Here is a 15,641-nt window from a genome sequence, read left to right on the forward strand (position 1 = left end):
GATCAGTCTTTTAACCTGCGGGTTCTTGTTTGATAATCCCGTGATAACCCTGTTCACCCGTCTGAAGGAGGACTTGGGGATGAGGATGGGAAGGCACTGGAGGACCGTCATCTTCACGGATTGCACCCTGCCCACCAGGGAAAGCGGCAGCATGTCCCACCTCTTAAAGTCCCCCTCCATCTGATCCACAAGCCGAGTCAGGTTGAGCTTGTGCAGGACATCCCAGCTCTTAACCACCCGGATGCCTAAGTAGCGAAAGCTCCTCTCCACCATCTTGAGCGGGAGCTCTCCCAGTCTCTTTTCCTGGCCCCTCGCATGTGATGCACAATCAACGGACACAAAACGTAGGTTAAGTCCGAAACAAAAGGCTTTAATCAGCAAGAAGTGAGCCCGGCAGCAGACGTACAGAAATGGTCTGGCTGCTGGAAGACACTGGTTCTTATACCCCGCCTCGTATGCGGAGCTACCTTCCTCTTAGCCAATAGGAATGCAGAGAACACGATACTTGGGCCAATGGGGAGCGAGCCCTCTGCACCAATGACAGCTCACACTCCGAGGTACCGTAATACCCCTAGTCATACTACCACATTCACCCCTTGTTGAGAGAGGAACCGGGGGGGTGGGGGGGGGTGGGGGGGGGGTGTACGAGGAATGAGGACATGGGGGAGGGGGGTGTCCCGTGCGAGTGGGTAAGAGGCTGGTAGTATGACTAGTGATGTCGGATCGTTCCTCTTCAATGGTGGCTGCCCACTGGCACGCAACTATGCACAGGGTCGTGTCAGAACACAGTAACTAGGCAGGACGGGGGGACACTGACAGTCAGGGACCTATACACGGACGACAGGATCGCAACACTGGACGAACTGACAGAGGAATTTCGGCTAGCTGGGGGGAACGAGCTACGGTACCTGCAGCTCAAAAACTTCCTACGAAAGGAGACAAGGACGTACCCACAACCGCCATGACAGACACTACTGGAAGACCTACTGGACGCAAGTATCCTAGAGAAAGGGGACTGTAGCGACTTGTATGACCGACTGGTAGAAAGGGACGACACCGTACTGGACGCAACAAGAAGGAAATGGGAGGACGACCTGGGGATGGAGATAGGGTGGGGACTCTGGAGCGAAGCACTGCATAGGGTCAACTCCACCTCCACGTGCGCAAGGCTCAGCCTGACGCAACTAAAAGTGGTACATAGAGCCCACTTAACGAGAAACCGTATGAGTAGGTTCTTCCCGGAGGTGGAGGACAGATGTGAACGGTGCCAAAGAGGCCCGGCCAACCACGCCCACATGTTCTGGTCTTGCCCCAGACTTGTGGAGTACTGGACAGCCTTCTTCGAGGCTATGTCCAAAGTGGTGGGGGTGAGGGTGGAGCCATGCCCGATAGTGGCGGTCTTCGGGGTTTCAGACCAGCCAGATCTATTCCTGGGGAGGAGGGCGGACGCCCTTGCCTTTGCCTCCCTGATCGCCCGCCGTAGAATCCTGTTTGGCTGGCGGTCAGCAGCACCGCCCAGAGCTGCAGACTGGCTGTCCGACCTCTCGGAATCTCTCCAAATGGAGAAAATCAAATTCGCCATCCGAGGGTCAGACGACGGCTTCCACAGAACGTGGGAGCCATTCATGCAATTGTTCCGGGACCTGTTTGTGGCCAACGTACAAGAGGAAGAATAGTCGGGTGGCCAAGAACCAGGGGAAAATGGACGGGAATCGGGGGAAGGTAGCCGGGGGGAGGGCTACGGGTTCGTTATGGGGTTTTGATGGCTAGCTAAGGCCCAAAACCAAACTGTAAATAAATGCCAATAAACATGTGCCTCGGCCATATTGGGGAATGTAAAATATGTATGCCGGCTAAAGGGGGGAGGCCACAGTTATTATTACGAAGATGCTTACCTGTAAATATATATGTTAATTTTTTTTTCGTGTTCTTTTTTTTTTCTCTCTCTAACAATTTGTAATTTGTTCAATATAAAACATGAAAACTGAATAAAAAACATTTATAAAAAAAAAGAACACAGTAACTATATACAGGTTTGAGAGAAAAAAACCCGAGAGAACAAGCAAGAACAAGGGTCCATCAACAGTTCACATAGACTCGATCAGCCGATCGAGGGCCTTGGACGTCCTGTGCGACCAGCGGAGCTTCGCTGGAGACGTTGGAGTTGTGGGTGTCCGTGACTCCGGGAACGATGATCCGGTCCTTGTGGCTGCGTCCGTACCCCTAGTCGGAGCTGGTGAGGGCCAGGCCGGGAGAGGGTCACTCTGTCCACTAGGCAGCACGTGTAAGGGTGTCGGCGGGCCAGGGATGGGAGCGCCTGCCGGGAGCAGTTGGGGTTGGCGGGGTGGTTCGGGGGGCTGGCGTTGGGGGCGGTGGTCGGGATCCAGTGGGTGCCAGGTCCCGTAGGGAGACCGTGTCCTTTCGGCCATCGGGATACTCCACGTACGCGTACTGCGGATTCACGTGGAGCAGCTGGACCCTCTCGACCAACGGGTCCGACTTGTGCACCCGCACGTGTTTCCGAAGCAGGATGGGTCCGGGGGTAGCCAGCCAGGTTGGGAGCGGGGTCCCTGAGGAAGACTTCCTGGGAAAAACAAGAAGGCGTTCGTGAGGCGTTTGATTAGTGGATGTGCAAAGAAGTGACCGGATTGAGTGGAGGGCGTCTGGGAGGACCTCTTGCCAGCGGGAGACTGGGAGATTTCTGGACCGTAGGGCCAGCAGGACGGTCTTCCAGACCGTACCGTTCTCCCTCTCGACCTGTCCGGTTAGCCCGGGGGTTGTAACTGGTCATCCTGCTGGAGGCGATGCCCCTGCTGAGCAGGAATTGACGCAGCTCATCACTCATAAAGGAGGACCCCCTATCGCTATGAATGTAAGCGGGGAACCAGAACAGGGAGAAAATGGTATGCAGGGCTTTGATAATGGTGGTTGTGGTCATGTCGGGGCAGGGGATGGCGAAGAGGAAGCGGGAGTACTCGTCAATCACGTTGAGGAAGTACGTGTTGCGGTTGTTGGAGGGAAGGGGACCTTTGAAGTCCATGCTGAGGCATTCAAAGGGGCGGGAAGCCTTTATCAGATGTGCTCGTTCAGGGCGGTAGAAGTGCGGCTTGCACTCCGCGCAGATGTGGCTTTCCCTGGTCACAGTCCTGACCTCCTCAATGGAGTAGGGCAGGTTGCGGGTCTTTATGAAATGGAAAAAGCGGGTTACTCCCGGGTGGCAGAGGTCCGCGTGGAGGGTTCGAAGGCGGTCCACTTGTGCGTTGGCACAGGTGCCGCGGGACAGGGCATCGGGAGGCTCGATCAGCTTCCCAGGACGATACAAGATGTCGTAGTTGTAGGTGGACAGTTTGATCCTCCACCGCAAGATCTTGTCGTTCTTTATCTTGCCCCTCTGTGCGTTGTCGAAGATGAAGGCCACTGACCATTGGTCTGTGAGGAGGGTGAACCTCCTGCTGGCCAGATAGTGCCTCCAGTGTCGCACAGCTTCTACTACGGCACATGCTTCCTTCTCGACCGAGGAGTGGCAGATTTCGGAAGCGTGAAGGGTACGGGAGAAGAAGGCCACGGGCCTGCCCGCTTGGTTGAGGGTGGCTGCCAGAGCTACATCGGACGCGTCGCTCTCGACCTGGAAGGGGAGGGACTCGTCGATAGCTCGCATCGTGGCCTTTGCAATATCTGCTTTGATGCGGCTGAAGGCCTGACGGGCCTCCATCGACAGGGGGACGTGGCTGATTGGATGAGGGGACGGGCTTTGTTGGCGTAATTGGGGTCCCACTGGGTGTAATATGAAAAGAAACCAAGACAGCGCTTGAGGGCTTTGGGGGAGGGGGAGCTCCATCAGGGGGCGCATGCGTTCCGGGTCGGGGCCTATTACTCCGTTACGCACTACGTAGCCGAGGATGGCTAGACGGTTGGTGCTAAACACGCATTTGTCCTTGTTGTAGGTCAGGTTCAGGACTTTTGCGGTTCGGAGGAATTTTCGGAGGTTGGTGTCGTGGTCCTGCTGATCGTGGTCGCAGATGGTGACATTATCGAGATACGGGAAGGTTGCCCGTAATCCGTGTTGGTCGACCATTCGGTCCATCTCCCTTTGGAAGACCGAGACCCCGTTTGTGACACCGAAGGGAACCCATAAAAAGTGGTAGAGCTGCCCATCCGCTTCGAACGCAGTGTATTTGCGATCACTCGCGCGGATGGAGAGCTGGTGGTAGGCGGACTTGAGGTCCACCGTGGAGAAGACCTTGTACTGCGCGATCCTGTTAACCAGGTCGGATATACGGGGGAGAGGGTACGCGTCCAGCTGCGTAAACCTGTTGATGGTCTGACTGTAGTCTATGACCATCCTATTCTTTTCCCCGGTCTTTACCACCAGCACTTGTGCTTGCCAGGGGCTGTTGCTAGCCTCGATGACCTCTTCCTTCAGGAGCCTTTGGACCTCGGACCTGATGAAGGTCTGGTCCTGGGCACTGTACCGTCGACTCCTGGTGGCGACAGATTTGCAATCCGGGGTGAGGTTTGCAAACAAGGACGGGGGATCAACCTTGAGGGACGCGAGGCTGCAGACAGTGAGGGAGGGCATAGGGCCGCCAAATTTGAATGTTAGGCTCTGGAGGTTACACTGGAAGTCTAACCCCAGGAGTGCTGCCGCGCAGAGGTGAGGGAGGACGAATAGCTTGTAGTTTTTAAACTCCCTCCCCTGGACCGTGAGGTCCGCTATGCAGCACCCCGTGATCTGTACTGAGTGAGAGCCGGAGGCCAGAGCGATTTTTTGCTTAACCGGGTAGACAGGGAGAGCACAGCATCTTACCGTGGCAGGGTGGACGAAACTCTCTGTGCTCCCGGAGTCCAGCAGGCAGTTCGTCTCGAGGCCATTGAGCAGAATCTTCGTGGTCGCTGTGGAGAGGGTACGAGGCCGAGACTGGTCCAGTGTGACTGAAGCGAGTCGTGGCAGATAGTCGGAGTCTTCATCATGCAGGGAATAGTCACCCACGGGGTCCTCGGAGCCGATCCAAGATGGCAGCGCCCGTTGGCCGCACATGGTGGGGGGTGGACAAAATGGCCGCCCGTTCCACGCACGTGGAGTCGGAGGTCCAAAATGATGGCGTCGGGGGCGTAAAATGGCAGCGCCCGGGGATCGCATGTGGCGTTGGGGGATGGGGGCAGCGAGGTCCGCGGGCCGCACGGGGCCCCTGAAGAGAGCGAGGGGGAGTCTCACGGTCGCTGCCCGGGACCGCAGCGACCGCCTTTGCCTGGCAAACGGCCATAAAATGGCCCTTCTTCCCGCAGTCCTTGCAGGTTACGGAACGGGCTGGGCAGCGCTGACGGGGGTGCTTCGCCTGGCCACAGAAATAGCAGTGGGGCCTCGCGGGTTTTTCGGGGCGCCCTGCGGCGCAGGCCTGGAGGGGGGTCCGAGTCCGTGGGGGAGAGAGGGGCCTTGTTCCACGCTGCCCAGGGGGCCGCCGCGCGGTCGGGGGCGTACGAGCGAGCGTTACGATTTGCGACGTCTAGGGAGGAGGCGAGGGCCGTGCCTCCGTGAGGCTTAAAGTTTCTCTCTCCAACAGTCTTTGGCGGATCTGCGAAGACTGCATACCTGCAACAAAAGCCTCTCGAATCAGGAGTTCAGTATGCTCAGCAGCAGACACCTGTGGGCTGCAGGTCCTCCCCAGCATGAGGAGGGCACGGTAAAATTCGTCCAGTGACTCACCAGGTATCTGCTGCCTTGTGGCTAGCAAGTGCTGAGCGTAGACCTGGTTTACCGGCCGTATGAAATGTCCTTTGAGCAAGTCCATAGCCGCGTCGTAGTCTGCCGTGTCCTCAATGAGCGTGTATGTGGCGGTGCCGATGCACGAGTGGAGGATGTGAAGTTTCTGCTCCTTCGTCGGGTCGTTTTCCGCCGCGCTAAGGTAACTGTTGAAGCAAGCCAGCCAGTGCTTAAATGCGGCTGTTGCCTTCGCTGCGTGAGGGCTGAGTCGAAGACACTCTGGCTCGATGCGAAGCTCAATCCTTTAAAATCTTGTTGATTAAATTGATGCACAATCAATGGACACGAAACGTAGGTGAAGTCCGAAACGAAAGGCTTTAATCAGCAAGAAGTGAGCCCGGCAGCAGAAGTATAGAAATGGTCTGGCTGCTGGGGAACACTGGTTCCTATACCCCGCCTCGTATGCGGAGCTAACTTCCTCTTAGCCAATAGGAATACAAAGAACACGATACTTGGGCCAATGGGCAGCGAGCCCTCTGCACCAATGGCAGCTCACACTCCCAGGTACCGTAATACCTCTAGTCATACTACCACAGCATGGATCACAAAAAGTTCGCTTTTCCCGACATTCAACTTGTACCCCAAGAAATCCCCAAAATCTTTTAGGATCTGCATGACCTCCCCCATCCCCTCCACCGGATCTGAAATCTACAGGAGCAGGTCATCTGCGTACAGTGAAACACAATGCTCCTCCCCCCTCTGAACCAGCCCCCTCCAGTTTCTAGACATCCTCAGCGCCATGGCCAACAGCTCGATTGCCAGGGCAAACAGCAGGGGGGACAGGGGGCACCCCTGCCTCGTTCCTCGATGTAGCCTAAAGTACTCCGACCACAGCCGGTTCGTCGACACACTCGCTACGGGGGCCTGATACAACAATTTAACCCACCATATGAATTCCTCGCCAAATCCAAATCTGCCTAACCCTTTCCACAGGTATTCCCACTCCACCCGATCGAAGGCTTTTTCCGCATCCATTGCAGCCACCACTTCTGCATCCACTCCTTCCGAGGGCATCATGATCACATTCAGGAGCCTCCGCACATTCGTATTCAGCTTATGTATTCACCCAATGCTTATGTAGTACATTGTATATATTGTGTTGCCCTATTATGTATTCTCATGTATTTTCTTGAATTCTGTTTAATTCCCTTTTCTTCCCATGTACTGAATGATCTGTTGAGCTGCTTGCAGAAAAATACTTTTCACTGTACCTCTGTACACGTGACAATAAACAAATCCAATCCAATCCAATCCAGCTGCCTGCCCTTGACAAACCCCGTCTGGTCTTCATTAATCACCCCCGGGACACAGTCCTCAATTCTAGTGGCCAGGATCTTGGCCAACAGTTTGACGTCGACATTAAGGAGCGATATAGGCCTGTAGGAGCCATATTGCAACGGGTCCTTATCTCGATTAAGGATGAACGAGATCAAGGCCTGCGACATTGTCGGGGGAAGGGTTCCCCTTTCCTTAGCCTCTTTGAAGTTTCTCAGCAATATCGGGCTCAACAGCTCTGAGAATTTCCTGTAGAATTCTACACGATATCCGTCTGGTCCTGGGGCCTTGCCCGACTGCATACCCTCCAAACCTTTAACCAATTCCTCCAACTCAATCGGGGCCCCCAATCCCTCTACTAGCTCCTCCTCCACCTTTGGAAACCTCAGTTGGTCCAAGAATTGTTTCATCCCTTCCCTCCCCTCCGGGGGCTCTGACTCATACAATTTACCATAAAAATCCTTGAAGACCTCATTGATCCTTTCCGAGCTCAGGACCGTGTCTCCCCCCCCCCCATCCCTAATTCCCCCAATTTCCCTGGCCGCCTCTCTCTTCCGTAGTTGGTGCACCAGCATCCTACTTGCCTTCTCCCCATACTCGTACACCGCTCCTTGTACCTTCCTCCACTGAGCCTCTGCTTTCCCTGTGGTAAGCAAGTCAAACTCCGCCTGCAGGCTCCAGCGCTCCTTTAGCAGCCCCTCCTCAGGGGACTCTGCATACCTCCTGTCCATCCTGAGTATCTCCCCCACCAACCTCTCCCTCTCCATCCTATCCCTCTTCTCTCTGTGGGCCCTGACAGAAATTAGCTCCCGCCTGATAACTAACTGCCTTCAGCGCCTCCCAGACCATACTCTCTGAAACCTCCCCTGTATCATTGGTCACCACATAGTTTTGGATACCCCTCCAAATCCGCCCACAGGCCTCCTCATCTACCAATAGTCCTACGTCCAGTCTCCATAGAGGGTGTTGGCTTCTCTCTGCCCGCAGCCCCAACTCCACCCAGTGCAGAGCACGGTCCGAAATCGCAATGGCTGAGTAATCTACCCCCTCCACTCTCTGGATTAGCGCCCTGCTCACCACGAAAAAAATCGATCCACGAGTACACTTTGTGGACGTGGGAGAAGAAAGAAAACTCCTTCGCCTTATTGCCTTATTCCCGAGTGTCAAGAAAGAAAAGCTCAAACAAACAAACTTCGGGTGCTAACCCTGACGATGAGCAACTCCCCCCCCCCCCCCCCCCCCCCCCCCCCCCCCCCCACCCCGCGAACTGCTCTTGCTGTCCAGGCCGACTGCACTGCCTGTGATGCAGCTCTATACAAACAGCAAACAGACCCAGAACCTCGACGGCCCAGAACAAAGGGGCAAATAAAGAAAACACGGGGGAAAACCAACATAACACCGCCCCCTCCAGCCCCCACCGGGGTGCCCCAACAACATACAGCTGTCCATTAATTCAAGTCCAGCTTCTCATTCTTAATAAAAGCCCACGCCTCATCTGGCGTATCGAAGTAGTGGTGCCGGTATTGGTACGTGACCCACAGCCTCGCCGGTTGTAGCAGCCCGAACTTCATCGCTTTGCTGTGGAGGACCGCCTTGGCCCGGTTGAATCCCGCACGCCTCTTAGCCAGCTCTGCACCCCAGTCCTGGTAGATAAGGATCTTGCAGTTCACCCACTTACTGCTTCGCTCCTTCTTTGCCCATCGCAGGATACATTCCTTGTCGGTGAAGCGGTGAAACCTTACCACCATAGCTCTCGGCGGCTCATTCGCCTTAGGCTTCTTTGCCAGGACTCTGTGCACCCCGTCCAGCTCCAGGGGCCGCGGAAAAGCCGCTGCGCCCATCAGCGTCCCCAGCATCGTGGTAAGAAACGCACTCGCATCCGATCCCTCCACGCCTTCAGGGAAACCCAGAATCCGCAGGTTCTGCCTTCTTGACCTGTTTTCAAGGTCTTCCAGCCTCTCCTGCCATTTTTTGTGCAGAGCCTCGTGCGCCTCCACTGTAACCGCTAGGCCCAAAATCTCATCCTCATTATCAGAGGCCTTTTCTGCACCTCCTCGATTGCCGTCCCCTGCATCCTCTGGGTCTCCATCAACCTTTCAATAGAAGCTTTCATAGGGGCCAGCATCTCCGCTTTTAACTCAGTGAAGCAGCTTCTAAGAAACTCCTGCTGCTCCCCTGACCACTGGGCCCATGCTGCCTGATCCGCGAGCCGCCATCTTGCCTTTTCGCGCCTGTACTCCTCTCTTCTCCAAAGCCACTTTTTTGATCGCTCTATTCCTGGTCCACTCCATACAGCGCTGGGGGATCCTCACTGTTTCCTTCCCACACCGGGAATCGTTGTGCAAGTGCCGCAGGAGCTCCGTACAAGGGCCCAAAAGTCTGTTGTCGACGGGAGTTGCCGACCGTGCGACCTACCCGGGCATAGGTGCAACCGGAAGTTCCCCGCTGTGTGTTGTTGAACATGAAGGCAACCGACCGTTAGTCAGTGAGGAGAGTGACTTTCCTGCCGGCCAGATAATGCCTCCAATGTTGCACAGCTTCAATGATCGCTTGGGCCTCCTTTTCGACGGAGGAGTGCCGAATTTCGGAGGCATGGAGGGTGCGGTAAAAGAATGCCATGGGCCTGCCTGTCTGGTTGAAGGTGGCGGCCAGAGCGATGTCTGATGCATCGCTCTCGACTTGGAAGGGGAGCGTCTCGTCGACCGCATGCATCACGGTCTTGGCGATGTCGGCCTTGATACGGTTGAAGGCCTGGTGAGCCTCGGCCGTCAGTGGGAAACCGGTGGAGTGGATTAGTTAGGAACCCACTGGGCGTAGTACGAGAAGAACCCCAGGCATCGTTTGAGGGCCTTGGGGCAGTGGGGGAGGGGGAGTTCCATGAGGGGACGCATGCGATCGGGGTCGGGCCCTAGAACTCCGTTCTGAATCACATAGCAGAGGATGGCTAATCAGTTTGTGCTGAACACACACTTGTTGTAGGTTAGGTTGAGGAGTTTGGCGGTGTGGAGAAATTTGGAAAGGTTAGCATCGTGGTCCTGCTGGTCGTAGTCGCAGATGGTGACGTTATCTAGGTACGGGAAAGTGGCCCGCAGTCCGTACCGGTCAACCATTCCGTCCATCTCCCGTTGGAAGACCGAGACCCCGTTAGTGACGCCGAAGGGAACACTAAGGAGATGGTAAAGGCGGCCGTCCGCTTCAAACGCGATGTATGGGTGGTCCGCCTTGCGAATGGGGAGCTGGTGGTAGGCAGATTTCAGGTCCACTGTCGAGAAGACCCGGTACTGTGCAATCTGATTGACCATATCAGATATGCGAGGGAGGGGGTACACGTCGAGCTGCGTGTACCGATTGATGGTCTGACTGTAGTCAACGACCATCCTGTTTTTCTCCCCAGTTTTCACCACTACCACTTGGGCTCTCCAGGGGCTGTTGCTGGCCTCGATGATGCCTTCCTGCAGCAGCCGCTGGACCTCAGGCCTGATGAAGGTCCTGTCCTGGGCACTGTACCGCCTGCTCCTGGTGGCGACGGGTTTGCAATCCGGGGTGTGGTTTGCAAACAGAGAAGGCGGGTCGACCTTAAGGGTCGTGAGGCATCATACAGTAAGGGTTGGTAGGGGCCCGCCAAATTTCAGGGTTAGGCTCTGGAGGTTGCACTGGAAGTTCAGGCTGAGTAGCAAGGCAGCGCAGAGGTTGGGGAGGACGTAGAGCCCGAAGCCGCTGAACTCTACGCCCTGGATGGTGAGGGTGGCGATGCAGTACCCCCGGATCGCCACGGAGTGGGATCCGGAGGCCAGGGAGATTCTTTGGTTAATGGGGTGTACCACGAGGGAGCAGCGCCTTACCGTATTGGGGTGGATGAAGCTCTCAGTGCTCCCGGAGTCCAGAAGGCAGGAAAACTTGTGCCCATCGACCTTCACCTTTGTCGACGCAGTCGTGAGGTTACGCGGTCGGGACCGGTCGATCGTGATGGAGGCGAGACATGGTTGGTCGGCGGCGGTTGCAGGCGGTGAGCGGCCCGATGAGGTGCCCGACGGGCAGGGGTCCTGAGGCGAGGAAGATGGCGGCGCCCACGGGCCGCACGTGTCCTGGGGCAGGCAAGATTGGGGCAGGCCCATTGGTTGTGAGGCAAGCAAGATGGCAGCTCCCACGGGCTGCACGTGTTGTGAGAGGAGCAAGACGGTGGCGCCCACAGACCGCACGTGGTCTGAGGCAAGGAAGATGGCAGCGCCCACTAGCCGCACGCGGAGGGTACAGGGACAATAGCGGCGATTGAGCGGGCCTGGCACACTGCAGCTAAATGTCCTTTCTTGCCGCAGGCCTTGCAGAGCACGCTCCGCACTGGGCAGCGCTGCCGGGGGTGTTTTCTCTGCCCACAGAAGTAGCACTAGGGTCCCTCGGGGTTGGTTGGCTGCCGCGTGGTGCAGGCGTGGGGTTGGCTGGGGGCGGTCGCTGATGGGATGGCCACTGGCGGGGTCCACGATGCCCAGGAGAGGTGGGCCGTGCGGTCGGGGGCATACACCTGTACGTTGCGTCAGGCGACTGTGAACGAGAGCGCTAGTTTCTTGGTCGCTGCGAGGTCAAGCGTGGCCCCTTCTAAGAGGCGCTGGCGGATGTAGGTCGACCCAATGCCCGTAACGAACATGCCTCTCATTAGCAGGTTAGAATGTTGAGTGGCCGAAACGGCCTGGCAGTCACAGTCTCTCACTAGGGCGAGCAGGGCATGCCAGAAATCTTCCACAGACTCACCGGGAAGTTGGTGCCGCGTGGACAGGAGGTGCCTGGCGTAGATCTTGTTGGTCTGCTGAGCGTAGTTCTCCTTCAGTAGCGCCATGGCCTCTGTGTAGGTAGGCACATCCCGGATGAGGGGAAAGACATCGGAGCTCAGCCGCGTGTACAAAATCTGGAGCTTCTGTGCTTCTGGGATTGGGTCTGGCGCAGACCCGATGTAAGCTTCATAACAGGCTAGCCAATGTTCGAAGTCCTTTTTGGTGTTGTCTGCTTGAGGATGCAGCTGCAGGCGATCCGGCTTGATGCGGAGTCCCATCTCTGAAATATCTCTGTGTAATAAATTGATGCACTATCAATTACCACGAGACGAGAATAGTGAGTAATCGAGGCTTTATTACACAGAGATGTGTGGCCTCCTACAGCAGCTGGCGAAATGGCTACAGTTTGGAGAGCACACACATTTATACTCCGCCTACTGGGCAGGGATCTACCCCCGTACCTGTAGTACAGGGGCTTTACCGTAATACCCTCATATACAGTGCAGTATATACAATATAATACAACAGTGGTGACTACCACACTCTGATCACCATCTTCAGTACCTCCCAGAACGTACACGGAACAAGGACCACTGATGCCCCTTCCAGGACCCCACTAACCGTGACGTCCTGTCCGCTCAGGTCCATAACCGTCCTCGTCGCTGTAAACACCATCTTCTTATTGAGCAGTATGGCTACCCCCCAGCTCTTGTCCCGTAACATGATTGTTCAGTCTGTCCCATTCAGCCCTTCTTTACCCACAGTTGGTCCTTCTCCCTCAGGTGCGTCTCTTGGAGGAAGACTATGTCGGTGTTCATACTTTCCAGGTGGGTGAAGACTCTGGATTTTTTCACTGGTCCATTCAGTCCCCTCACATTCCAGGTGACTATTCTGATGGGGGTTTCTTTCCTTCCCTTCCCGCAGGATTAACCATACTTACCTTGTGGATGTGGCCCTGCACTCCAGGGTTTCCCTTTGTTTGGGGACCACCCAGCGTAGCTCTTTGCCATGCCTTTTTGTTCTTTGCTGTGCCATCTGTCATAGCCAGCTTGAGCCCTCCCTTCCTTGTCCCTTTGTTCTCCCGCTGAGTCCTTTTTACCGCCCATTTACCCCTCATTTACCCCATTTACCCATCCTGAGACTGAAACAGAGGAGAGATTTGGGAATGGTAATGGGGAGTTGGAGAAATGCATTTGTAAGTACGACTATGGTCAGCACCCAGTGATTTCTGGACAGATTTGTTTGCGAACGCAGTCTGAATTTTCAATCTTGGGTGTGAAGAAACAATTCTTGGGCAAGTATTTGTCTGGTTTGCCCAGATGTTTTGCCTCAGTGACACACCAGAAGCTAAATTCTTCAGGGAACCCTATGCAGGATTATCAACCAACAAAATCATATCTAGAATCTTTCTCAAAGGCAGATATTTAAATCAGTTTCAAATATTTCCAGATGGAGTAGGTTCAAGCCGCAAGATAATCGTTTCTTCAAAAAATATATTTTATTTGTAAGAGTACATTACATAACACTTGAAATTTACTCCACATTTCTGAGGAATTGTCTCCCTGTTGTGCAGGTTGTTTGCAGTTTTTGATAGGTTCTGCAAATCTGGGAGCAGGAACAGCAGAAGTGAGAGAATAGAAGATATCGCCTCAAATGAAACAAAATGAAAATGTGCATAAATTTCAGAATATGTAACAGGCAATAAGACCACTGGGTGGAGCTGTGCAGGAGAGAGACTGCAGTAACACTGACTATTTCCTTCTGATTAAAGTTAGCTATTGATGCCGTAGGCTGGATTTCGGTTTTGTCAAACAATGGCAATGGCTCTTTAACAGTAAATGCACTGGTTTTCAATTAAGAACATAAGAAATAGGAGCTGGAGGAGGCCATTCTGCCCCTCGAGCCTGCTGCACCATTCATCAAGACCATGGCCGATCTTCCAGCCTTTCCCACCAAACCCAGGTTGTTCTGGAACTGTAGGAGGATAGATGTGTTGTCCTGTAATCGGTACAATAATCTTTGTACATCAGGTCATTTGGTCATTGAGTCAATGAATGTGTGGAAAATGAAGGAATGGGGGCCTCACGGTAGCATGGTGGTTAGCATCAATGCTTCACAGCTCCAGGGTCCCAGGTTCGATTCCCGGCTGGGTCACTGTCTGTGTGGAGTCTGCACGTCCTCCCCGTGTGTGCGTGGGTTTCCTCCGGGTGCTCCGGTTTCCTCCCACAGTCCAAAGATGTGCAGGTTAGGTGGATTGGCCATGCTAAATTTCCCGTAGTGTAAGGTTAATGGGGGGATTGTTGGGATACGGGTTACGTGGGTTTAAGTAGGGTGATCATTGCTCGGCACAACATCGAGGGCTGAAGGGCCTGTTCTGTTCTATGTTCTATGTTAAGTTGCCCTAACAATTGAAACAATCAAGGTCATTGTGTCGGATCGTTAACTCTCCTTTATGGATCTGGGTGATGAGACGATTTATCATTCACAACCGGACCTTCTATGTGCAAGTTTGGTTCACTCTCTGCATTGAAAATACATTTTTATGCTTGCCGGGAAATTGAGGCTATCTCTCCATATGTTTTAATTTGTTTCCAGTTCTCCTGAAATCTACCTTTTTATTTCAGCAGTTTTGCTGATCAAGGCATTATGTATCCAGATGAAGCCAATGACATCAACCAGTCTGTTATCGAGTGTCGAGGAGTCTGCATGTCCTATGGAAAGCTGAATGTTCTCAATAATTTACACCTCACTTTGCTGCAGGGGCAGATGTAAGTATTGCTGCTGGATTATATCTGAAAGGATTGTTCTTGTATTATCACAAATTTGTTAAGAAACGTATTTCAGTTAATTTACCAACACGTTCTGGCCTCAAAATTCATACGCTGCCTTTTTCTACAGGTGGAACCCAGGCACATAGGCCTCCAATATGGAGGCAACCCACACCACAAAGGTTGAACAACGTGCCCTGGGTCTGTGCCTGAAACATTAGTCCCAAGTATAAAACTTGTTTGGGATGGGTATTGAGGCACTGTAACGTACCAAACCCCATATGGAGGTCACTGAATCTTGGGAAAATGGAAGCACAGGAAATCAAGGCCCAAAAAGGCTAGGCCTTTTCTCATTAGAACGGAGAAGGATGAGGGGTGACTTGATAGAGGTTTATAAGATGATTAGGGGAATAGATAGAGTAGACAGTCAGAGACTTTTTCCCCGGGTGGAACACACCATTACAAGGGGACATAAATTTAAGATAAATGGTGGAACATATAGAGGGGATGTCAGAGGTAGGTTCTTTACCCAGAGAGTAGTGGGGGCATGGAATGCACTGCCTGTGGAAGTAGTTGAGTCGGAAAAGTTAGGGACCTTCAAGCGGCTATTGGATAGGTACATGGATTAGGGTAGAATAATGGAGTGTAGGTTAACTTCTTAAGGGCAGCACGGTAGCATTGTGGATAGCACAATTGCTTCACAGCTCCAGGGTCCCAAGTTCGATTTCAACTTGGGTCACTGTCCGTGTGGAGTCTGCACATCCTCCCCGTGACTGCGTGGGTTTCCTCCGGGTACTCCGGTTTCCTCCCACAGTCCAAAGATGTGCAGGTTGGGTGGATTGGCCATGAAAAATTGTCCAAAATTCTATGATTAACCTAGGACAAAAGTTTGGCACAACATCGTGGGCCGAAGGGCCTGTTCTGTGCTGTATTTCTCTATCTATCTAATATTGATAGTTTTTTCCCCTTTTTACAGCTGAAGATTTGTCAAAATGAGGTGGAAGCTGTCCCTCCTTCGAGCTGTGTTTATTTAATTTTGCAGCGTTTCCAATGTTAAGGAGCAGAGAGAAA

General features: G+C 53.8%; 1 protein-coding gene across 5 annotated transcripts in view; it reads left to right on the top strand.

Annotated features, from left to right (window-relative positions):
* abch1 (ATP-binding cassette, sub-family H, member 1) overlaps window positions 1–15,641 on the top strand; it is a 110,893-nt gene that overhangs the window by 24,073 nt on the left and 71,179 nt on the right. For 3 of the 5 annotated variants that reach the window (XM_038807643.1, XM_038807678.1, XM_038807652.1), the window contains exon 2: window positions 14,427–14,570. In XM_038807643.1, coding sequence (XP_038663571.1) covers window positions 14,449–14,570 — 122 coding nt within the window. In that variant the 5' untranslated portion in view covers window positions 14,427–14,448. The remainder of the gene's footprint in view (window positions 1–14,426; window positions 14,571–15,641) is intronic. The other 2 variants (XM_038807669.1, XM_038807661.1) reach the window with 1 other exon arrangement.

This window comes from Scyliorhinus canicula, chromosome 1, assembly GCF_902713615.1.
Source record: "Scyliorhinus canicula chromosome 1, sScyCan1.1, whole genome shotgun sequence".
In the NCBI taxonomy this organism is placed as follows: domain Eukaryota; kingdom Metazoa; phylum Chordata; class Chondrichthyes; order Carcharhiniformes; family Scyliorhinidae; genus Scyliorhinus; species Scyliorhinus canicula.